Here is a 27,381-nt window from a genome sequence, read left to right as displayed (position 1 = left end):
TGTAAAATAAAACAAGATGGAATAATCTAAATTAATGTAAAGTTTTATACATATAAGCTCTCCAATCTAACACCATGTAATAAAATCAAATTTTGCAACATAAAAATGAATTTATATCTTAATAATGATCAAAAATGCATTTTGAAAAGCTCTATTTTAACCATTCACTTTTCTCATTTGCAGTTCCAAGTTAGTCAGATTAGAGAGCAATTAATTTTATAGTCCTAGAATCTTTAAGATATTATATTAATATAAAACTTCAATGATTAAAACAATATCTCTCCACATTTTTTCTGTTACTAAAATGAAAAATGTTTAGAAAATTAAAACATTAATGAAATAAAAATTATAAAAATTTGATTTTTTGTTTTAAATCTGATTACAAATAAAGTATCATTTTAGCTAAATTTATGATAGAAATTTGTTTTTGTAAAATGAAAAAGTTCAATAAACTATTTAAAAGCACAAGTAAATCTGATAAAAAGATAAAATAACGTACTTTTTGCAACTCCTTCCCGTATTTAATTAAAACTACACAATTAATGGACGACCCCAAAGAATCAATTGCTTTCAAAAATTTTACTTTTTGAAAACTACATGTTTAAAATTGTTTTTATTATAAATTGTAATCAATTTCCGAAACACGCAATTTTACCATTCAATTTAAAATAGTAAACAAACTACGAACAGTCCCTGCGAGATGACAAAAAGCAAATATAAAAGTATGATATTACAATCTAACGTCTTTAAATGGTGATTAAAAATTCAGTATTAGAATTTAAGAATCAAATAGACTTCAAGCGCTACGAAAACACACACTATTCAAATATATAAACTTAAATTAAACCTTAGAAATTACTTCCTGAAAGGACACGAACGTTTAAATTTTGCGCCATGTGACCATCGATTTAAATTGGTAAAGTCGACCTCCAGACATCTTAGTGGCGCCAAAAATTACCATGAAAATGCTTTATAATTATGAATTAATGATTGTCTATTAAAATCCATCCTTATATTTTTTAAATACAGTATAATCCAGTTTAAATACAGTATAAAGAACTCAATCGTTGAAGTGACCTACAAATTTTTTTTACGATGTACAGTACAACTACGAGTACATTGAATAAAATTACGAAAGTTGAATTTTATAAAATCATTACATAAATTGTAATTATTTTACAATAATTAAAAATTGATTCCAATGAATAAGCCAAAGTTATACGAAACTTTGATTTTCATCGTTATTTTAAAAACTATAGGATTTGAATTTACTCCGCAAATTTTTCTCAGAAAAATCATTTAATAGACTTTTGTGTAAAGAGACTTGTTAATATTATATGATTACATTATTATATTGGACAATGAAATTAATAAAATGGCACGCACGGCGAGATCACGACAACTTGATATTAGAATCTGATCCGAAATCCTAAAATATTTTAAAATGCTAACTGACAGAAATCAGTTAAATTATAATTAAGGATTTTTCAAACCGCGATCTTATTTTTGAACAAGTTAGGTGATTCTTCAAAATTTTCAATTGTATTTTTCTTTATAATCAATGCGAAATGAATGTGTATAATGTTTATCAGAAGAAAAACCAGAAAATGCTTTCCCCCATATCATTTTTTCTGTGTATACATACTTTCATCAAAAATCTGCACGCAAATCGAAACAGGATCATTCACGTTAAAATGAATGTTTAAAAAAATTAATAATAGTAATGTCGTCCATTTGACACTTTTCGATATAAATAAACTTTTCCACTAAATAATTTGTCGATTGTAACGAAGTACTGTACTATAATGGTCATTTGAAACAGTATAGTAGAACGCAATCACGCAATCACCTAAACTGTCAATTAACCGAATCGTTTTCTATTTTTTATTCTTTCCATCCCGCGAGCGCTAACAAGGCTTTTCCTCCCATGCCTGTCATGGATTTGGACAGGCTCAACATATTTGAACAGACCACGAAAAAAAAATTTCTGGGGTTCGCCTGGATTAATCTCGGGTCCCCAGAACAGTAGGCTGACGCATTAACCGCTTCGGCCATCCGGTCGTCCAATTAGTTCGGTTTATTATTGTTTTTATGGCACAAGAGCCTCATAGGCCATGCTGCACCAATAGTCGTCCAATTAACCAAATCATCTCAATCAAGACCTTTGCCGTATGCTCCAGTCACCCATGTTGTCATCCGTATTCTTTCCAATTTCTTCTCAGTCGTTGTCACGTGTCAACATTTATATTATTTTAGATTTAAAATTAATATTTTAACGTTCAAATCCAAACTTTTAAATTTTTAATAATTTAAAAATTAAAAATTAATTAAAATTAAAAAAAATTAAATTTTTAAAAATCATTGTACTTGATATTTGTAAATATCAAGTAAATATTTGTAAATATGCGGTTTAAAATAGTAACCGCGATTATTCGAATAAAAACCGGTATTGTAATAATCATTTTTGGTGGGTTTTTTTATTTTTTGTTGAAAAAATTAGCTTATTTCCGCTTTTATCGTTATTTTTTTCATTTACTTGATATTTACAAATATCAAGTAAATAAAAAGCTAATTTTTTTCAACAAAAAATAAAAAACCCACCAAAAATGATTATTACAATACCGGTTTTTATTCGAATAATCGCAGTTACTATTTTAAACCGCATATTTTCTCTGCAGTTACTATTCAAATGTAGTTATTTTCTTTGAATATCTATTAATAACGGACATCAAACGGGTATTTCATGAAAGTCTGGTATTTTTTAAATCAAATTATACTTGAAATGGCAAATGGTTATCCGAGTTATGAAATTACTGGTATATAGAAACTTACTTTCTATACACTAGTAATAAGAAAAAAGAAACATCTAATGTACATTTTACATACTTCATTTTCTATTAAAGTTTACGGTATTTATTAGTGATGTAACGAATATTCGGTTACTATTCGGTATTCGGTCTATTTTTCGCAATTCGGCCGAATACCGAATATTTAATCACTATTCGGCCGAATACCGAATACCTAAAAACAGGAGTAAGAAATAACAAAAAAAATAGTAAATTAATCATTTTGGTACTTAGATTTAATGTTATTGGGTTAGCGTTGTTTGTTTATATTTATTTATAACTTATAACATTCACAAAATAAAAATATTACTGTATTAGTCACATGTATTCACAATTTATAATTACAAAGATCAGCACACGTACACACCTTATTCGTTCGAGAATCGCCGCACACATGCGAGGGTCTGACCCTGCCTATCCTTTTTAATTGCTCGTCTTTGCTCTTCCCTTTCTCTTTCTTCCATCTCTATAGTCCACGTATGCCTATGCATACATCATAATACGCGCTCACGATACTTTCGATTCATCACTCTTCCGTCGTAGTTTTTCCATTTTATAATTACGTGACTCGTAGCCTGGTGATAACGGAGAAAAGAGACAGATAGGACATCGGTATAAATCACAGTTATGATTTCACAGATTCGAGACAGCTCGGTAGCCCGAACGGCACCAGGCTTTCGCCCGTGCACGATAAGTGACTTTCATTACAAGCATTTAGCTTTCCGAAGTCTATGACAACAATTGTTTGGCATTGACGGTCGCCAATAAGCTGCCTGACTTTTTTTTCATTATGTCATCAACTCAATTTCATATTTATTTTCACATTTTCACTTCGCGGTCCTTCTCTGTTCGTTTTCCGTTATTTACACGTGTAGGTCATTTCATTGTTATTCACATTTGATATCATCATTTGTCACATACTGCCATGACGCTACCATGACGTCTGTCTGCTACAACTGTCAAGAATTAACGCGATTGGCGAAGCGTAGTGACAGCGGGCCAATAGAAAGCAGGGTCCTTGCCATAATGCAATTTGCGCGTAAATTTTCATACGTGCGTTAATCAAGCCGAATAGTTTGGCCGAATATACTATTCGTTGCAACACTAGTATTTATCATTTACTTAATAAACTACGGTAGATATCTTCTTGTTTGAAATTAATTAATACCTATCTAATGATTAAAATTAGAGTTAAAAACTTGCTGCTGGAACAGACTAACACTTCAACTGAAGTTATGTATAAAATTGAAGTGTATTAATACAATGATTATTCTACAATTTCTATTAACGATTATTGGCCAGCAATTTTCAACTACAGACCTATACATTTCCAATGTCATCCGTCTATCCTTCGTTAATCTCTAGCACAGTTATACAGATGAAAATCGACACCAAACATTAAAAACTCAGGGCCGGAGGTCCCGATTAACTATATACAAACTTCCGGTCTGAACAGGAAGTCGTGATTTTTCTTAATTAAAGCTGATTAAAAATTGCAGCCCAACATTGTAGCGACGTAAGCGAGCAATTAATTTACATACTGTAACATTTAGTTTTACATTGAAAAAGATCATACTTTACGTAACAGCATTATAGATGGATAACTCAATATGAAAGACTTGTGTGTGTTAAATAAACATTTTTTTTTGATCGAACAGAAGAAATCCGGGATATAGTAGAGAATGAATACAGTAATACCCCGAACTTACGGGATATGTGGGACCGAGCGGTAACCGCATAAGTCGAATTCGCGTAAGTCGGGGTATAATTTCGCATATAAATACATACAAATAATTTTTAATTGGGGCCGGAGACTAAACAAAACAATAATTTAGAAAAAAATGTTTAATAAAATCTTAGATAATACATATGTACAACAAATTAGGCCTATATTATTTTACAATTTTTCACATTTACTTGATTATTACGCCATAATTTTAACATTGTTTCCATCTCAGCGATAATACTGTGACGTTTACGAATGATGCTTGAATTTAAAGATTGAGCATTTTTCACAGCTGCGAGAATTTTTTCTTTGCCTTTTATAATTGTTCTGACCGACAATTCCGGTAGATCAAACTTCTTTGCCAATTCACAAATTTTCATTTTTGTATCGAAGTCTTTAAACGAGTTAAACGCGTTAGTAACGAATCGTTCGAAAAAATCTAACGAAATAGGAATAACGATGACGTCATTCTCGCTTAACTTGTTCGACTTTACGAACATACCCAATGTTAACTTTACATTCCAAAGATAAAGTTTTTCTTTTCTTGTTTGATGCAGAAGAATTAGTTCTATTTCGTTTGGATGGCATAGTAGAGTCTCTCGAGTCTCCGTAGACATAACAAACACAGAAATAAATATAACACAAAATAAATTGTAGCTATGTGTGGATTCCGCGCGACACATCCGAACATGTAAGTTGAACAATAGTGTGGGGGGAGTGAGTAATCGAGGGTTGCGTGGCGCTCAAACAAAAGACGAATCGACAAGATTTGAAAATCGCGTAACTCCGGGTTCGCGTAAGTCGGGGTACTACTGTAGATTGAAAAAGAATCGAACATCTTCCTCCGATAAAGTTACTCGAATCTAATCAAGGACGCCATGGGAGAACAATTGTTGATTTGTTTTACTGTGCTGTATAAAATTTATTCGTAAAAAGAATGGAATTTTTGTAACTAAATTTATTCTAGAAGTTACATGAGTCTACGAGCGACGACTATCCTGCTTCAAGTCAAAGCAACAGCACTAAAGTTGCAGCCCAACATTGTAGCGATGACAATATTCACGTGAGCCGTTCACAGACAGGCACGCGTATTTGTAAAATCTAAGTGACTCGTACAACATGGAATTCATATAAAACGGAATTAACAGTGTTATGGGGAGGTCGCCTATATTTGTACTACTGTATTTATATGTATAGTGGAGTTTTCGCTTGTTACTATTATTCATTTTCTTCGAGACAAATACTGTATTCTTTAAGTAGAAACAAATCCGTTTAAGAAACATGATTTCAGTAAATCAACTCTTTAGTTAATTGATCTAAGTCGTATATATTTTGTGCTAATGTGAGATTAGCAGTGGGCCACGGGTTAATCCCAAAACGACCACTTATGCTGCAACAGGTTTGGTAAACCCGATCTCGATGACTTTTTATCGAGTGGCGAGGGAGATGAGCAAGTCGGCAGGCGTCCTTTACAGGAGACAAGATTAACAAAATAAAGCATTTATTGAATAACTAAATCTAAATTGCAGGAGGCGAATTTAATACTAAGGTTAAATGCGGTTATATTAGAATATTTACAGAAGATGGCGACTAATTTCGTAGCTATGTCGCTGATCTAATTTCTAGTTCGAGAGAGCGCGCTTTGACAAAATCTAAATACACTAAATACCTCTCGGTGGAAGGGAGAGTTGGCGAACGTCGTCTGTATGGAATGTATGGGTGTGGTGTCTTCTCCGACAGACTTGTTCCGTGTGCCGACGGTGATCGCCCTTTTTATATCCTTATCGTGAGAGAGCTGACACGTCATCGACTTTTGTTGACGATGTCGGTGCATTCTTCACACCTAAGTGTAAACTTTCCCAGCTAATTGTTATTACAATCGGTGAAATCCGATCTAGTTTCAAAATCTTCGGGTTTTTTCCGAGGATATTTGCAATTAACAGAAAATTTAGATTTTTAAGAGCCCCGTAAAAATCCGCGGGCTCACAATTGATCTAACAAGTAAGTCGTATATATTTTGCGCGAGAAAAAAAAATCCCTTTATGAAACAAAAATCGTTTACTACGTACAGTACAGCGTGGTTATGATTTATACGAATTCAAACACTGATTAATTGGGTTTTACGTGTATTTATAGAATTTCTTAAAAATCAATCAATCTAAATAAATGCAGATTTATCACTAAAAATATCCTAACATTATTTAACTAATCGGTTCAGCATCGTACTAACAACAAAGTTAAACCATTACATATAAAGCACATTTCGCGAATCTTGTATAGGACCAGCCCATTTACTTAGTGGAAAGAACAGATTGATGAATATGTGACAAGGTTACTTTGCGTTACCAAAAAGGGAGCACCTGAACTTTATAAAACTTCCAGAGCACCAGCTGAATACCACGAATCGCCAGCTAAGATATATGAAACGATCTGTACTTTACATAATAAAAATACATACCGTATTTATTCTAATAAGAGCCTTCTAAAAGTCTAATAGTAAACGCTAACGAACCGCGCAGCTAAAAAGATGAAGAGGGCTACTATTTATTATTAGAATAAATTTTGTCGGTCAGATGACCAAGAAGCTTTTTTTGGCTGCAATTTGAAAAAACTGTAGGTCTAGAAATGCCTACTGTCCTCCGTCTGTCCATCTCTAGAACGGAGTTAATAGATTAAAGCCGAGATTAAATATGTAAAGATTAGAAGCAGGATGCCCCGATTCACTATATACGAACTTACGATACAAACCGGAAGTTCGTATATAGTATAAGTCTCGTTATTTCAATTCAAAAAATTTCTCCTGAAAGTAGTTAGCAACAGGGTCATGCCGGTCATCTAACAGGTACATCATACTTTCCGTATGATGTACAGGGACAAGACACTACTAATTTGAGGTGGAGAGAGCATATACTGTATTTTAAATTAAATGAATTAAAGAAAAATGATTAAAAATTGTAGCCCGGAATTGTGACGGTGTCACAATAAATAAATGCTCGTTTTTAATCTTTCCGTTCTATGGGCACTAAGAAGGCCTTTTAGCCAAGCCAATTGCGGGTTCGGCCAGACCCATAACGGGTGGATGATGGACGGCGCCCAACATATCCGAGACAAACCACTCCCGAAAAATTCCTGGGATTTTACGATCCTGACGGTGCACAGAATTAATCCAAAATGAGTCTAGCACGGCAGTCTACTACCTCGGTTGTGATCACTTATTTTCAAATTAGAAGTTATGAAATTCACACCGTAAAGAAGAGAAATGTCAGTTTGCATGATCGTTCCATGACTGTTCACGTTAAAATCGGGGCCAGTCATTTAAAAATTTCAAGTAATAGATTAATTTATTCATTTTGTCTTCTTTCTAATTACGTAAAATACTCGTGGAAGTTTTCTTTGTGTGTGTATTATATTATTATTTGATTTAAAAATGCAAAAATAAACATTAAATTTAAGAAACTCGCTGTAAATTACACCTATTAACATCGGCTTTGAGTGAAATTTGAGAGAAAGTTGTTATTTTTAAGATTAGGGTAGATTAATAGTAGTCAGTGTGAGCTGCACTAATTATGTTAATAAGCAACTAATTGTTTTATTGTCTTAAAATCAGGAAGAGTTTTAGTTTACAAGTCGGTCAAATTACAACGTTATTTTATTGTACACGGAATAATGTTTTCTTTAACGTTTAATTAACTAGTTTTGTGAAATAATTTAATATTACAATAATTCCCATTAAATTCGTGCTAATGAGCTCCATAACGACACGACTTACTTTTATCTACATTCGTTAACACTCTTATTAGCGAGAAATCTATTATTACATGAAGACGACGAGTAATGACTGAGTAATGAGACGAGGATAGAATTCTTATTTAATAAAGAACTCTATTCTCATTTTAGTCATCACCGTCTTATAGAAGTAGATTCACATTTAATTAGAGATTTCTTCTCATTACAACAGAATACAGGTAAAAAATTGTTACAAACTTTCACACATAATCACGTAATCTCAGAACTTCGAAGATTTAATAAGCAGCTGTTGAAATTTTGCTTGCGATAATTCTGCTATTAGTCTAATCTTGAAATTTACAAACACATTAGTGAAAGTTTGTAAAATTCAGACACGACGACTAATAAATAGATCGCAATCAGTTAAAAACCTTGACATTTTGTTTATATTTATGTAAAACAAATATTTAACTTATTGTAAACAGCTGAATAACGTTTACGATCAATTGTCATTACAGACTAGAAGCATATAGCATCCTAATTGTTAAAATGAAAACTAAATACTGTATATTATAATTCTGTTATATACTACTATATGCAGAAAAAAATACTTGTTCCATTACTCGTTTTGAATAGTGTCTTACATATTCTAAAACATTATTTTATAGAAAAATCAACGTCAATTAAATCTTAAAGTTGCTATCGTAATATCCCATAACCGTTCAAAGCAATAATTAATAAAAGCTGTTTTTCAATAGTAAAATTGAATGAGTTATTTTCGTTAATTTACGAAATGAACGATTTTCTTTTAATAGCACCTTTTGTTTCGGAAATTATTGCATATTCTTTATTCTTTACTAGCCTTTTCAATTCGTTAATAAGATAAAATTCATGAACAAATTAAAAATAGAAAATAGAAAACTACTTTTTACAGATAATTTAAACCAACTTTTGGTTGATTGGTTGAATTTGGGGTTGTGTGGCACAATGGTCTAGGTAGGACAGAGTGCCAGGTCTAGCCAATTATTAAAATAACCAAAAAGGGCATACAGCAACAAATGTGATAATTGTTCTGTTATATACAGAACTCAGGACATGCAAGCTTATTGCCTTCAGATATGTCTTTGTAGGTTGAATTTGTCCGTTTAGTATATTAAACCAATTTTTAACAGAACCTAAAAAAATTAATGTAATAATTACTATTCATTTTTAATAAATCATAATAAGATTCAAACCATTATTTTGAAATAATAAATAGCCAACAAAAAAAGTAACCGTAACAATATCTCTTTACCGAAATCCTTCAGAGAAAACATGAGTTCAGAAGAAGCACAGCTCCTCGAAAACATCTTCTCGACTGTTAAAGATCAATTTACAAAAAAAGCAGATGCGTTCATCATTCCTTTACACTGTAGCCTGATTTCTACAGGAAAAAAATGCGTCGGAGTCGGTGAATATTGGCCGAGAAGTTTCGATGAGAATGGATCTGAAAATCTACCTGAACGTTGGAATAAGGATAAAATGAAATACGTACTGAGATATTTGGATTCGGAGAAAAATCGCTTTTCGCTGGAAGTAATCGAATATAGAGAAAATCATCTGTTCATTAAATGGCTGCGAGAAAGCGACCAAGCTTCATACGCTACGACGTTGGATTTAAACTTCTTCGTTACAGATGCTTTCAAAGAATTCCAGACTGCTTACACAAGTAAATTAAATGTCTTCAAAGATCTCGTCGAATTAATGTTAAACTCGGTATTAGTACCTCCCGACATAAAAGACGACGTTAGCGATGATCTAGAACAGCACAGAGAAGAAATATTGGCATCGTATAGTGATGAACCATCAGATTATGACGATGATTAAATACCACGCGGACCAGCCGAGTAAAAATTTATTATAAAATCGAAAAAAATCAAAATTATAAAAATTATTTCGTGTATTTTTCAAAATTATTTTCGTTGAATAAATTAACATTTATTTATATACTAATTAATGGTTCAAGCTTGCATTTATTATCTAACTGGTAATTGAAAAAGTACAGTATTGTCGATTTTCTTGTTCAGATTAGCTGTTATCTAGTGATAAATTTATAACTGACTTATTGATAGTTCTTAATTAAACAGGATTAATATTTTGTACATATACTCATGTAAGTGCCTTAGAAAACGGCGAGAGCGTATTAGTCCACAAAACTTAAATTATCTGGTTGAAATCGAAATTTCGAAAATAAATCCAGAGAGTAATGACGAAAAATATATTAAATTCGATTAAATATTTGAATAGTGTACATTTATTAATGTACAATTATATTTACATACAAAAGAAGTCCGATAATTCGATGAGCTTTAGGTTTTATGATTCAGATAAGCTCGGTTAAAAATAAATTCTTTAAAGCTTTTTATCAAGTCATACGATACAAGGAACAAAGTAAGTATTTAAAAATTACATAAACTATATTAATAAGGGGAAAAAATCGGATTGCATAAATTCAGTGTAACTGAACAGCTTCGTTTTCATTTCATGGAAGTAAGATAAAGACGATGCAGCAAATGATAAAGCAGAAATAAGAATAAAGCTGAGTTATCAAATTACTTGATTTAATGAGAACTATTACCCCATTTACGTTTGTTTTCGATAAATTTATGTTGATGATAAAGCGATTAACAGCTGCCATTATCGCTACGAAGTAACGATGATACTGATTGCTACGATAAATGCAGATAAGTTGCACAGATTAAGTATAAATTTCCTTAATAACGAGAAGCTTATACTGTATATTTGTAATGCATTAGTTCGTTGCCTATTTCTTTTATTCTCATTTAAGCCAATACTTTTACTCCTTCCATTTGCTAACGACGTCAGCTATTACGATAATCGTCGATATGCACATTGACTAGGAAATATGTAGCTGTAACGAGCGCTGCATAGCTAACGCTAGTTTTAATTGCTGGCAGTTGGCGTTGCTCTCGATGTAACTAAATCATAGGAGTTTTTAATAATAAATTTTGCAATGTTAAAAATATTAAACGAACCTTTAAAAAAGTTTAATTGCCTCGGCGAGAAAATTTGTCATATATTGAAAAAAAAATCACTGGAACGAGAATTGAAGTAAAATGCAGAAGTAGAGAGAATGAAATGCAAAAATAAACAAATTGCTTGATTCTTCGCTCAGCTTTGATTAACACATTTAATAAGTGGCAAGCACGAACATAAATTTTAATAAACAGACACGACTGCTAATTTAAGTGTGGAACATTTCAATGTTGTTAAATGTAATAGCATTGTACACAGTAATACATTAATGTGTTTCTTGATACACAGATTAAAATAATTAATTAACCTGGGCAAAAAATTGAGCAAGGGCCAAAATAAGAGAGAGTTTTTTCACTAAGTAATGAGTATATTGGTACTTTTAACGAAGAGCTACTTTAGTAGTCAAGTAAAATGGGGGATCTAACACGTATGTGGGCGTTCTTAAAACTAATCAAAAACTGAAGTAATCATTTTACTATAGTCTCTTATTTTATTACTTAAATTAGAGTTATTACTCTGTTCCTAATTTTTAGAAACTTCGCTATCTTAATACTATAAAGTGTTTATTAATCTACAAATTACATGCATTTAAACATTGGTTCTTTCGTTAAAGAAAGATGACCAGGTCAACAAATAAGTCGTGTTTTGGGGTATAGTGTGGTTATTGTTAATAATTTTACAACAGTATTGGCGTTCATTTGTGTGATTTTAATTAAAAAATATTTTATTAAAATTTTTCCAATAAAGAAATGATTTTTTTTGTAGATATTGTAAGAGTTCATTACTTACAAATTTACAAAAAAAAAAATACGTTAACCATAACCATTTAAAAATATATGTATTTTACAATTAAACCTTCCAGCACCACACATTTAAATAGAAGATATTACAAGAATGTGCACCGTTGTTTCGAGTCCGGAAAAAAATGCGAGTTTAAGTTTAAATTTTCGGTTTTGTTTTTTTATTATTAAGGGACTTTTGGCTGAACTTCAGATATAGTATTAGGTATAAATAGATGAAGCTAAACAACAATATATTTAAAACAGAACTGTGAAAAACTCAAACATTTACTGCGCTCTTAATCCCAGTTTATTCTATCAATGTTCATTTTTACTATTAATAATTGATATTTTTGAACTATGGTGTTAACAATTTTAAATTAATGATTAAAAAGATTGTAGTTTACAAAAATATTGATCACAAATATTTTTGTAAACTATTCAAGTAATTCTTTCCTGTATTCTGTTTCATATTATTTCAAAGTTGTTTAATTTCAGCTATCACCTTAGCGTATGTGTTAACATAAAATCTTATATATCGGACCTGATTAAATCATATGGGAAAAATCAACAGTAAATTCAGTTTTATAGTTAGGAAGATTAACAAACAATGCATTAAGCAATTGTTCAAATGGAGTAAGGTATGACAATGCTACAGTGATTAAATGTTAATTACGTTTCACGAATTTTGACTGGGAGCTGCGCGTTATCGGAATGAGCCTCAGAATAATTTAATTAAAGAATGAGTACTCCGGTGACTCGAGAGAGTAAGCCTTAACTTTATATACTCTTATATTCTAACCTAGAATCAATCTTATTATTACGCATTCCGGAAGCCCGGCAAGATTTCTGAAATTTAATTTATATTTTTTCCATGCGATACACTAACTATACAAATACTGTGATTAGATGAAAGTTTTATAAGATAGGAATAAAGATGCACAAATGTAGAAAAACCTATCGAATATTTAATAAGCTAGAAGTCGGCTTGCAGCTTTTATATTTTTAACTATAAGGCCTATAAAATGGCAAGAAGCTTAATTTTGAGGGTAGGCATGAGTTTTGTAAAAAAAAATTGTAAATGCTAATAAGGAGCAAAATCGTCATTAAGTCAAATCCTACTCGAGATATGACACGATTCCTTTTATCTCCCCACTACGTCGATCTTTAACCACCAAAATTTAATAGCATTAATTCTCCTATACACAATCCTCCCAGCAAAATTGCAGAAATTTTCGACAAAAAGTACAGGAGTATTAAGCTTCAAAGAAAGAGTGGGGAGCACGATTTTGTTCACAAACATAAAAAAATACGGCCAAAAATGATTTTTGAAATTTGTACGATAAAATCATTAATTTTAGTGTGTGTTTAACATAATAAAACTTAATTTTGAATACTACTGTTTCACATAGCAAAATTATTATTTTCACAGTTATATATATGATTTAAATTCATAAGAACTTTGTAATATAAATAATTTGCATAACAATTTGAGCCAACAGAATTTTTGCACGCATGTATTTAGAATGTGTTTGCAATGAAGTCAAATTTCGTTTGTGTAAAATCAAAAGTAATCTGATATTTAAAATAGAATTTATTTCGTCGTTCTTTGCCGTAATCTCTTCAAATTACGATAGAGTTGATTATATTTCCATATTCTGAAATTACAAACCGAACATTATTCACCTAGCATTCTTAACCTGAAGATAACTTTATTCAAGTTCCACGCTTAAACCCAACCCACTACAGAAAGGAAAACAACACAAACTGAAATACGTAATACTTTTTCTCAAGCACCAGGAGTTCATAGAACAGGCGAGTTTTGGGAATCCCTGAAAACACACACACCTTCTATAAACTATCATATAAAACTCGTTTAGAAAGTAGCGTATTTGAAATATGAAAAATATTCGTCTTTCTCAGAATAGGAATAGAGCGGATGTTCATCAGTTTACATTCGCAAAATCAAAATAATTCCGCGCTCTCTATGAAGAAGTGGAACACTTTTTCTAATATACAATAGGTATAAAGGACGGAATAATTTTTCTTTCCCTAGGTGTGCACCGATAAACATCCGTCCCATTCTTATTTTGGGAAAGATTATACCTTTGAATTGTGCGAATTTATACTACTAAAAACTCGATAATTTGAATTAACATTAAATTAAAATAAGAATTTCAAGGAGAATAATAGCAGATTCGAATTATTAAATAATTCGAATAAACCAGATTGGCTGTAAATTATAAATTCGTAATATTGTACATATCAAATAACATCTTTCACTGTACTGTTTGCAACTATAAATCTCTTAAAATGTTAAATTCCTCAGCTATGAATTTAATGAAAATACTTAGTGATACTTCTAGTAGTACGTTCCCTAAATCCATAGAGGATTTAAAATTTTATGAAATGAATTAATGTAATATGTGTGATGAAATTTCAACTAGTATTGAAAATGAAAAAAAGTCCTTTTTATACCTGTAATTTGAATAACTGATACAAAACATGGTGAGTGAAAACATTGACTTAAATCACAGAAGGTAATTTTTGCCGCCAATTTTATGAGCTCTCGTTACATTTATATGACGAGAACCTACATAAAATCGATAGGTGTGTACAGTACATTATGTATATGGATAATTTTGTACACACTTATAATAACGGCTATTTCAGACTAGTATTTAAATTTCCAATAAACAAAATTCAGGATTTATATGCATGTAAGAAGAAATTTAGAAATAAATGCGAATCTCTAAAATCAGCCTTTACGGCTGTCATGCGAAATTAGTGTTGTAAAAAATAGCAAAATTTGTATTACTAATCATTTAAAAAATTTTTTTAAAATTAAAACACTTTTAGAATTCCCATTAGAACACAATTTCGAAAGTATTTTCAACTAGTATTTAAAGTGTAATTGTATGTAAAAGACAATGAAACGATAAAAAAGAATTCATGAAATGTATAACTATTTCATATCAGATAAGAAGTAATTATAGTATCAGGGAATAATGTAGAAGGCAGATGGTTCAATATCGGTAAAGACAACATTTAAAATATGAAGTTCTAATTATAGTTTTGATTCGTCATTTCGCTTTTTACAGAGAGTTTTTTTATTATTTACGTAATAAGTAATTATCATGGAAAGTAATTTTAAATGTAATAAATTCGTTTATTAGGTTTAAATAAATTCATGATTTAAGTATATATTCCAATAAATAAATAATCGTAAAAGATTTATACTATATTACTAATACTGATATAAAATTGCTACATTTTGTAAAACTTCATGTTTAATCGAAGGCTATTAAATTTTCTATATCTCAAAATAAAGTTAATACGTAAAATGGAAAATAAGATTTATAGCTATCGTTAAAAAATATTACTATACTTTAACAAATAAATTCCATCCTCGTAAAGAAATAAAGGGGAAAAAATGAGAAACTTTAGGACGACGACAATTATATATATATACACACACATATACACTTTAAATGAAAGTTGACAATTCTCTCTCCAATCTTACAAAAACATCTAGCAACCAGTTACTTAACTTTGTTATAATATTGTATTAAAAACTTTATATTTTTAATTATTAGAAAATGGCAAAAAGATCAATTTTGAGGATAGGGAAGGGTTTTATAAGAAATTGTAAATGCAACGAGCAATTATTTAACGTGACGTCATAATGCAAAGCTGCAATTTTTTATATTTTTTAAAATTTATTTAATTTAATATGCTCTCCACCGCAAATTAGTAGTGTCTTGCCCCTGTACATCATATTTTTCCTATTAGCAAGAATCGTGCCAGTTATGTATACAACTCCTTTCAGGGAAAAATTTTTGAATTGAAATATACGAATTTCAGATGCAAACCGGTAGTCACGTTATTGTTAATCGGGGCCTCCTACCCCTAAGCTTTCCCGGTCTTGAATTTCACTTATCTAACGCCATTCTCGAGATTAAGGAAAGACGGCACAGACGAACGACAGTGGGAATTTATAGGTTTACAATTTTTTTCAAACTGAAACCCAATTAACGAGTAAAATCATTAAGTCCGACCCTACTCGAGATATGGCATACGATCTCCCCTTTATCTCCTTATCCCGTCGACCTTTAATCAAAATAAGTAATAACAATCCCTCTAATACACAAACCTCCATGCAAAATTTCAAAAATTTAACAAAAAGCACGGGAGTTAAGCTTCAAAGAGGATGAACAAAATCAGCTGCCCCGCACTAACATCCATAAACACAGAAAATCCCCTGAACTTAACGTTAAGGTCCCGAGTTTAAAAATGGTAACTCTTAGGGCCGTACTTTCCATCTATTTGTTTATATATATATATATAGTCGGAAAAGTAATGAAAATTATTTTTTGAATTTCCAGCATTTTAGCAATCTACTTTAAATAAACGACTAACATTCACAAGACCGAAGGAACATGAGACATTGATACTGTAACATGACCCTAGCTGACTGATTGTTTTCATACAAAATGAGATGAAGCCAAAATTAAAAAGGTTCCCGATACAGCCAAAGCAACGAAGGTCATTTACAAGCAAGCCATACCCACAAACCATGGTGGGTGCATTAATATGAGTAAGAAAGATGCACTCCACTCAGCCCGTAAGATCCTCCTTAAGAAACAAAGAACAATTAATTTACATTTCGAGGTGTTTAAATAGTGTGTGTGTTTGTGTATGCATGTATGAAGACATAGTATACATGTGGCCCTTAAACCCGTCTGGTTTCGATTCCGAGTCCCCAAGGCCGGTAGGCTGCCACCTTGACTGCTCGGCCATTCGGCCAATTACTATATACTGTCTATGAATATAATACACACAAACACACACACTATTTAAAATAAATCTAGTCTATTAATGTAATTAATAATGTGTCAAAGTTCTATCATTACACAGTATATTTAATTCAGCATCATATGAAAAAAACTTAACGTTAAGATTCACATATATCAAGAACGAAATTGAAAGTATTTAATCTATACAATAATAATAACCTAATATCAAACAAATAATCAAAAAGTCTGAAGAACATTTTCGTCAAACTTTACTGAATACTTATTCTAAAATTCAATTAAACAGATTAACTACGCCTCTAAGTTTAATTTTATGTCGAAGTTTTGCTGTATTTTATTTTCCTAACTTTTCAAAAATTTGTTTAAAGTGCGTGTACACACTGCATTTTACAGAAATATTGCATTCAGTTAAAAAATCAATTTCCGTGATATTTTTAGTAAAATTAAAAATATAGTTTTTCAAAAACCTCTTGTATTCTCGAATAAACTAAAATAATAATCAATAAAATAACTGGATAGTTTTTAGAGATTATTCGCCATAAAAAATGACTTATTCTAAAATCTTTTCAAACTTTTTTTTATAACATTGACCTGATAGAATTTGTTGTTAGCTTCTCTAAATTAATGTTACTGTAGTAAAATATGTCTTACTTTGAAATTTTACAGACAAAAATCAATTCAAACACTTAGATACAAAATTAGTTATTGGTAAAAGAATAAATTTAAATTTATAGAGAATGAATAATTTAATTTTTAGATAGAAATTTGATAAATTATTGTAACTGTTCACGCATACCTTCAAATCTGCACTTCATATCTTCGAATTTTGAATGATGTCAAAACAAAATATTATCAGCAGCTGTAACAGACAGTCAAATCAAACAAATCAGTCGTTAATGAGTGACGTTAAGGTTCGAGGAAGTTAATATTAAATTCTATAACTTTATATAATGCAATTATAATTAGAAACAAACCATAATTTATGTAACATTGACATTAGTATTTTATATTAGTAAACTAACGCGTATAATTTTGTATCGTAAATTTAGTTATTATAAAAGTTAGTACGTAACTTAAAATGAACGTTTTAACATACAAAATTCCCAAGAAATCATCGTAATTTTAATCATTACACGATATTCGATACACATTAATTTTTATATTTTGAAAAGAATTCGACCAAAACAGAATCTAATGGTTTTAATTTTAGATTTTAAAGTTAATAGTTTCAAGTATTACATATTCTATATTTTAAAATATCTAGTTTACATGTATTGTATTAAAATGTTTTTAAAGCAAACAATACAAAATTTTTGTAAATATTTTTATAACAAAACAAGAATTTAATACCGAAAACTTACATTTCCACAAATCAAAGACATTTTTATTATACAGGTAGCATTTTTATTTAAAAAGAAAAATTTATATAATTGACAGAAAAATTACCAGTACATTAAGTTTTACTTTTTACAGTGATCTTGTGACTGTCTGGGCAGTCTAACATTCAGCAATTATACAATAACTGAATTATATAAAAGCTTTTCGTATAATTTATTAAAACCTAAAATATTTAGTGATGTAACGAATATTCGGTATTCGGCCGAATACCGAATATTTAATCACTATTCGGCCGAATACCTAAAAACAGGAGTAAGAAATAACAAAAAATGAATCCTTTTGGTATTTAGATTTAATGTTATCGGGTTAGTGTTGTTTGTTTATATTTATTTATAACTTATAACATGCACAAAATAAAAAAGAACATATTAATCACTTGTATTCACAATTTATAATTACAAAGATCAGCACACGTACACACCTATTCGTTCGAGAATCGTCGCACTTCTGAGGGTCTGACCCTGCCTATCCTCCTTTTTAAGCGCTCTTCTTTGCTCTTCCCTTTCTCTTTCCTCAATCGCTCTAGTCCACGTATGCCTATACATACATCATAATACGCCCTCACGATACTTTCGATTCGTCACTTTTCCGTCGTAGATTTCCCATTTTACAATTACGTGACTCATAGCCTGGTGATAACGGAGAAAAGAGACAGATAGGACGTCGATATAAGTCACAGTTATGATTTCACAGATTCGAGACAGCTTGATAGCCCGAACGGCCCCAGGCTTTCGCCCGTGCACGCTAAGTGACTTTCATTACAAGCATTTAGCTTTCCGAAGTCTATGACAACAATTGTTTGGCATTCACGGCTGAGAATTTTGCGCCAATAAGCTGCCTCGAGTTGTTCGAGGCAGCTTATTGAGTTGATAACATAATCGACTTGTTCGATTATGTTATCAACTCAATTTCATATTTATTTTCACATTTTCACTTTGCGGTCCTACTCTGTTCTACTTCCGTTATTTACACGTGTAGGTCATTTCATTGTAATCCACATTTGATATAATCACTTATCACATACTGTCATGACGCTCTTGTCTGAACTGTCAAGAATTAACGCGATTGGCGAAGCGTAGTGACAGTGGGCCAATAGAGAGCAGGGTCCTTGCCATAATGTGGTTTGCGCGCCAATTTTCGTACGTGCATTAATCAAGTCGAATAGTTTGGCCGAATATACTATTCGTAGCAACACTAAAAATATTTACTTAAATCACCAGTGTAAACTTACTTATCGAAGAACATATCTGATTTAATTCTAAACGTAAATATTACATTCAGGAAATAAATAGTATACGTAACTTATCAACTTCTAGTGTCACTGATAAATCGATTAAGGTTCAATATTTTAGATTTTTAATCGTTCTTTGAAAATTATTATTATTATTATTATTATTTCCATTAAAAACTAAAAATCATTTATGTAATGCTTTAATAATATTGTAACTTAAAATTATTAAAGAATGAGATGACAAATACGGATCGAAAATTTCTGCGAATAAGCAAATGATTAAAATTTAATTGCGATTTAAGATGAATAAAGGAAATTGGGAAAAATTCAGTTTCTAATTCGTAAAGCAGTATAATTTTTCAATAGTTTAATTATATATATATATATATATATATATATGACTTTCATAAGCTACTAGGCTATTACATATAATACTTTAGTTATTCAGATTGTTACTTTTATGATATTTTATTGTATTTGTCATTAATAAACAAGCAAGAATCACAAGACGACCGTTTCACGTAAACAAGTGGGAGATGAAAGCTTTGTGATCCTGGTTATTTAGACTATACAGTATATGGTAGGCCCAGCAGTGGCTGAGATTCTGTTCCCTAAACACTGGGAGTTCGATCGTGGGTTCGCGCTTCGCGGGGTTTCTGCACGTCTGTTACGCATGAATAGGAGACAGTTATCCTTAAAAAGACCTCCCGGAAGGCATCGCTCCTAAGCATATCGCTCAAGTGTTCCGTTGCCATAACTTAGACTTATGTTTTTTAGTTTAGTTAACGCTAAATATCTTAAATTAAAAATTAACCAAAAATCGTTACATTTTGACTAATACAATATTTAGAACGGTACACAATTCAAAATGATTGAAACGAGAACCTATAAAACACTGAAGTCATTACTTAGAGCGAGCAATAATATTCATTGAAAAGGATTAAAAAATTCCGAAGAAACCAAGATTACGGATGAAACATCTCAATTAAAACATTTTATGTAAAAATGGTAGTAATCAACTATTTCTACTATTTTTTAAGAAAATAATTGAAAAATTAATAGTTATATTTATAACTGCTTGACTATAAAAACTATTTGAAAGAGTGCTTAGTTCATTAAAATATATATTGATGCAATAGCAATGAATCAACTAATTCCAATATTTGGAATTGAGTTCAGAAATCAAGTTAAGGTTTAAACTTCGAATTTAATAGTCAAACTTGGTGAATTTAGAAATTCCATACAAATTTTTATACGAATAAAAATGAAATTACTATAAAACAAATGTAATGTGTTAACTGTATTCACGCAATTGGATTTTTCCCTCTTTCCACTCAATCTGTGGGCTGTAAGTGTCTTTTGATCATACCCATGATGGAATTTTTGCGAGACTGGCCCGACACATCCGGGACAGACCAGCTCCCGAAAAATTCCTAGGGGTTTTCGACCGCCTGGATTCGATCCTCTATTCCTGGAGCGGTACTGACGCTTCACAACTGCCTCAGCCTTCACAACTAATATACTAGCATCTTATGCTAGTATACTACAATAGGAAATCTGGCTTCGAGACAGTCCAGATACGCACATTTTATCGTGGGCAATATAGATCGAGGCACGGCCAATTTATTGCAATGCGCAGGGGTCTCCAAACTAGGCCCGTTTTGGTACACGTATTTCATATAAAATAGCACACTTTACAGTACTAAAATATTACAAATTGATTGAAACAAGTTTAAACTTATGTCTTTTTTGTAAATGCTGTTTAATTCTATGAATTAGGATCGTCAATTCTAATTACCGAAGACTGGTAAATTTATAAAACAAAGCAATTCAATTATTTCCCAAAATGTAAGTGGATAATGCTTAAGTGCCATAATTTTTTTTCAGCTAATCATAATTATATCGTTTCAACTGAACAGGATTTATACACAGCATTTATCTAAAATCTAGAATGAATAAAAAAACACAATTTTAATATATCCGAGTTACACAAATTTTATGCAAATATACATAATTAAAACCATAAAGGAACTTCATAAATGATTTAATTTTAATCTTAAAAGTAAAAAAAAAAAATATCTATTAAACAGCATTAGATTGTATAATCAACAAGAGAAGTTTCAGATAAATAAAAGATAGTAAAGTTAAATATTTTTACAAATAACACTAAAGATTTTTACAAAATTTATCATGTTGTATTAGAAACAAATGTTACAAAGTTGTTGTAGGTCCACCAGTGGCCAAGTGGTTTTGTTCCCTGAACTCTGAGTACTGTCGTGGGTTCGCGCCTCAACAGGACGTGTAGTTTTCCGAGTTTTCTCCAGTCTAACGCCTGAATAGGGGCTAGTTACCCTTAAAAAGACCTCCCGAAAGGCATCCCCTAGGAGGATCGCCGTAACTTAACAGACAACAACAAAGTTGCTGTAATTTTAAAATGCAGTAGTATTTTAGGTATTATTCTTAAGAATTTGTTTAAATTCGCAGCGCAATCGTAAGTTATAAATTTTTACGCGGATGTACTAAACTTTCCTCAAAAAGAATCCGTGTATTCAAAATTGAAGCTGGTCAATACAACTGATCTGTTTCCTAATGGAAACAGATCAGTTTATTGAAATAATAGTTTTACGGAAAGTTATTTTTACCCAACTCAAACACTATTTTCGACTGCTTTTAAGGTTCAAGAAAATCAAAAAGAAACAGTAAAAAATTTCTTCCATTTTAAAACTTTGTATGTCACATGTTTATATTCAAAGTGATAAAACAGAACAGCAGATGGCTCTTACCAGAAACCCATAAACATTTAATTTTATAGACAATTCTTTTCCAAAATGTGTAGAAGTCACGTAAATTTAACAATGCTGGCTGTATATAGTACTATTTTTGTAGTTTACCGATGTTTGATGGACTAAAATTCAATTAAAAACACATCACGCGCAAGACGTTAAATATTATAAGCAACTCAGCTTTTTCGAATAAAAATATAAAAGTAACATTTACTTTTTCATATTACACATTTGATTATTTTAAAATTCGAACATATATTAAAATTATCGTGAAGACACAAACTTCATGATATGACAGATACTTAACATAAAACTATCGATCATAATGTGATTCATAGGAAGTCTTAATGATATCACTGATGAATGCTGAAAGTATATTTTAAATTCGAAATTGTGCATTCATTTTAACCTTTTAGAAAAATTAAGAATATAATTATGCAAAAATAAAATCAAATGTAGGACACATTCGTCTAATAAATCTGTAACGCATTTCAATAACATCTACTAAGCTTGATACTTTGCCATCCACGAAACATTAGTTATTCAGATTGTTACTTTTATGATATTTTATTGTATTTGTCATTAATAAACAAGCAAGAATCACAAGACGACCGTTTCACGTAAACAAGTGGGAGATGAAAGCTTTGTGATCCTGGTTATTTAGACTATACAGTATATGGTAGGCCCAGCAGTGGCTGAGATTCTGTTCCCTAAACACTGGGAGTTCGATCGTGGGTTCGCGCTTCGCGGGGTTTCTGCACGTCTGTTACGCATGAATAGGAGACAGTTATCCTTAAAAAGACCTCCCGGAAGGCATCGCTCCTAAGCATATCGCTCAAGTGTTCCGTTGCCATAACTTAGACTTATGTTTTTTAGTTTAGTTAACGCTAAATATCTTAAATTAAAAATTAACCAAAAATCGTTACATTTTGACTAATACAATATTTAGAACGGTACACAATTCAAAATGATTGAAACGAGAACCTATAAAACACTGAAGTCATTACTTAGAGCGAGCAATAATATTCATTGAAAAGGATTAAAAAATTCCGAAGAAACCAAGATTACGGATGAAACATCTCAATTAAAACATTTTATGTAAAAATGGTAGTAATCAACTATTTCTACTATTTTTNATATTTTAAATTCGAAATTGTGCATTCATTTTAACCTTTTAGAAAAATTAAGAATATAATTATGCAAAAATAAAATCAAATGTAGGACACATTCGTCTAATAAATCTGTAACGCATTTCAATAACATCTACTAAGCTTGATACTTTGCCATCCACGAAACAATCATTTGAAACAATTCAGTTTTTAACAAAACATAAGTGCATTAAAATTGTACGAATCAAAGAAGACATATATTAAATTTTAATTTAGAAAAATGTTTTAATAACTTACGATTACTAAATATTTTCTAAAATTTTATGAAAATTTGGTATTTATTAATTTAAATCCAGAATTTCGCATTTAAATTTTAGTAAGTAATTATAGCAATGAAAATTTAAGGAGGAATATAATTATGTACTTTAAAATCAAGTAAAATCTATGAATTGAGTCGATGTTCTAAAATTAATATCTATTTTTCAATCTAAAAAATAAATTTGGAAATTAACCGACGATAAAGTCAAGTAGATTTACGACCGACGTAAAAAATTTAATATTTCATTATAAAATATTTTTATAAATCGATTCGTTCTACTTAAAACCAAAGTGTAAAATCAATAAAATCTGATACGCTGATGTTAATTGAATATCAGTTTTCCATAAAAGTCTTTAATATATATATATATATATATATTTTTTTTTCCTTTGATGTAGACAAATTTATCTTTTCGCTGATCGATTTCAATCCTCTTAAACGCAAGTTCAGCTCATTTCTTTTACTACATAAATTATCTTCATTTCTAATACTGCAATCATAGCGAATTTTTGGTGATGGATTTTGTCACACATGCGATTTTATGTAATAAATCAAGCTTCAAAATTTATTTTAATGACATTAATAGCTAAACATTTAACACTTCTAAGTGTAATCTTTCGACGTTTTAAGACACGATATGATATAATATGATGATATTAGTTAATTTTATGATAATTTTTGATTATATAACATTTTATACATAAACATTTAAAAAAATGTGTTAAATTTTTAAGTCTTATAAAAATAGAACAATGTTACTATTTAATAATTTTAACTGAGAAAAATTATTTTAAATGCAATGGACTTTAATTTTGAACTGTGAATTTGTACGGAAGTTCAATCTATTTAATAACACAGAAAATAAAATCGATATTCAAACATTATATATTTATTATATAAAGAGTGAGAATGTATTCATGTGTATAATGTGCAGACACGGTTGAGTATACATAACACGTGTATAAATAATTTATATTTTAACGTAACAGATTTGTAATTATCTTTATAAAATCCGAATATTAAAAGGCGACATGTAAATTAATAAATTTAAATACTTGTTATACATATAACATTTTTAAAAAAACTTTAAACATTGGAAAAATTAGAACAAGGTTTATTTAAATGACCTGTTTTTAAATTATAAATTATATTTATAGGATAAGATATTTAATTGAGAACAGATGCATTCGATTTCATTAATATACGTACAGAAAGTTTAAAAATAAATTGCAGAGATAACCTTAGATCAGACAAACAGATTGTTGGCAGTGTAACTAATTTTTAATTTCAAATTACCGTAAATAAGTATATAAAAAACGATTTTGTAGTAATTAATACGGCTTCTGAATTCGTAGAATTATCATCATCAATTTAAAAGTTATTGATAAAGATGATTTTATTACCGGGTATAAAGACATTATTTGAAACATTAAGTCCTATTAATAACGCAATTATTATTCTACGGCATTAAAATCATAAACACTGTTTTAATTGCAATTTCCTGGTGAGGTCTTTAACCGTGAATTTTTCTTAATTTTAATAGGACGTAACAAATTAATCGAGGTTTACGCGGATTTAAAAAAAAAAATTATTAGAAGTTTATGAAAGAAACTGAACGTACCGGTACACGTGAGAATGAATGGATGAAGAAATAAAAAGAAGACTCACCGTAATTTGATTCTAATATTTGTTAAATGTTCGCCGCTTTATTGGTTTGTACTTGAAAGCGTCCGTCCTTTAGTTAATAGTCCGTTTCATCCGGAGTTCAAACCAAATTCTGAATGTCCTTCTTCTTCCGATCTGTCAGTCCAACTGATTTGGCCGCTTTGGCGGCTTCCAGTTCCAGACAATGACTACTCACGCCCCCTGGCTAAAATTCTAATTGATTTAATATTAAATTATTCAAAAAAACTATTTACATTTAATTTACATTGATGTGTTAAATTATTAATTATCCGGCGGATTTACGAATATAAATTTAATTATAAATAGATTTTATTTAATGTTATACTGTATAAATAAATTCTATGTATATACTGTATGTTAAAATTTAAATTTTCTATTAGAAAATATTATGTTGTATTATATTATAATACATTCTATTATGATTTATTTTTATTGAGTGTTCTAAAACTCATGATTATAAAATAAAATTTCTCGCTTCATCTCTTGTATTAGCATAATAATACAAAGATTATCTAAATACCTGTAGTTACATAAACAATACTCAAGTGTTCTCCTATTTAAAATACAAAAGATTATCCTCAATCGATTCATAATATAAACACTTTATAGTCTTATTGCTTACTTAATTAACAATTTAATTACTAAATAAATTAGAAATTAAAGTATTATTATCATTATATTTTTAATTAGTTGGAATAGTAATTACTAATTTTTAAATAAAAATTTATTTCATACATTTTAATGTATGAAATAACACATTAAACACATTAAAATGTTTGTTTGGGGTAATCATAGTCCATGTTAGTCCATATTTGAATTGCTCACATTCAAATATGGACTAACATTCCCTCAATCATATTACATTTCCATAATTTTAATATGAATGTGAGTAATTAAAATATAGATTTAGATTCTCTCAAACACATTAGAATTTACTTTCCCGATACTCTTAGAATATATTTTGACATTTATTAGCGTAGAGCTTATTTATAAAATCAATATATCCATATTTAATTTATGTTATTCACTTGTATTTTATTAAAAAATGAATTAAAAAATTAATAAACAAACAGTTAAAAATTGCAAGTATTGGTAATGACTGATAGTAACTGTATAATTAAAATAACAATAGCGAGGTTGCGGCCGAAGTTTTCATCTCTCAAACGTGAACGTCGAGCGCCGCTATCTTGTAAGCGGCGCTCGACGTTCGGCGTTCACGTTTGAGAGATAAAAACTTCGGCCGCAACCTCTCTATTATTATACAATTATTAAATAAGTTATTACCGATAAATATACATTTAACATCAGCAATATTATTTCAATTGAACTTATTAAGATTTGCAAAACTATTTTTTAAGTTGTAGTTTCAATAGTTAGATATAGGAATTTGTTTATCATGTGAAACTTTAACATACCTTTCTACATTATACTGTACTGCATTGCTAGACAAAAGTATAAGTTCAAGTAAAATGTTTTTAGACTGTAAATGAATAAATTGTTTAAATGAAATGGTAATATGCAAAAGTAATCAATTATACCATCATTTTAATATATTAAATAGTCTTAAACTAGTAGATTATTTGAAAATAAAATATTAAGAAAAAATCAAAATTTTACAGAGATAAAATTATAAGGTCAGTTAAATTTCGCGCAAATGAAGTTATATCAAACGTTTATAAATAGCATACAAAGAGATACATTACTTGTAATAATTATTGAGAAAACAAGAAACGTGCCACGTGGTTGCCAATTCACAGATCCTGAAATTAAACAAATTTGGAGACTTCATAGCAATAGAGCAATCCAAAGTGAAATTGCTACTGCAATTAGCCATTCTCAATGTTATAAAACGTGGAATTAATGGGACCATTAAAAAGCGTCCTGGGAGAAAAAGTTGTTTATCATCTCGTGACAAAAGACATATTTGT

General features: G+C 30.1%; 2 protein-coding genes across 8 annotated transcripts in view; one reads left to right on the top strand and one right to left on the bottom strand.

Annotated features, from left to right (window-relative positions):
• Positions 1-25,615, bottom strand: part of LOC111635236 (uncharacterized MFS-type transporter C09D4.1-like) — a 103,727-nt gene extending 78,112 nt beyond the window's left edge. For 2 of the 7 annotated variants that reach the window (XM_023380137.1, XM_023380131.1), the window contains exons 1-2: positions 25,436-25,615; positions 17,724-17,786 (exon numbers count right to left, since the gene is read on the bottom strand). The gene's annotated coding sequence lies outside the window, so the exon portion shown is untranslated. Of the gene's footprint in view, positions 1-847; positions 929-17,723; positions 17,787-25,435 lie in introns of those variants that run through there. The other 5 variants (XM_023380138.1, XM_023380133.1, XM_023380136.1 and 2 more) reach the window with 4 other exon arrangements.
• Positions 9,212-10,238, top strand: LOC111635237 (proteasome inhibitor PI31 subunit-like). The gene has a single exon (XM_023380139.1). It carries the CDS (start codon positions 9,613-9,615, stop codon positions 10,162-10,164), a length of 552 nt encoding a protein of 183 aa, XP_023235907.1. The 5' UTR covers positions 9,212-9,612; the 3' UTR covers positions 10,165-10,238.
• Positions 25,616-27,381: the final 1,766 nt, after the last annotated feature.

This window comes from Centruroides sculpturatus, unplaced genomic scaffold (genome assembly GCF_000671375.1).
Source record: "Centruroides sculpturatus isolate CEXI.00-Female unplaced genomic scaffold, Cexi_2.0 scaffold953, whole genome shotgun sequence".
In the NCBI taxonomy this organism is placed as follows: Eukaryota; Metazoa; Arthropoda; class Arachnida; order Scorpiones; family Buthidae; genus Centruroides; species Centruroides sculpturatus.
Note: the sequence above shows the minus strand (reverse complement) of the source record. Positions and strands in the feature narration are given on the sequence as shown.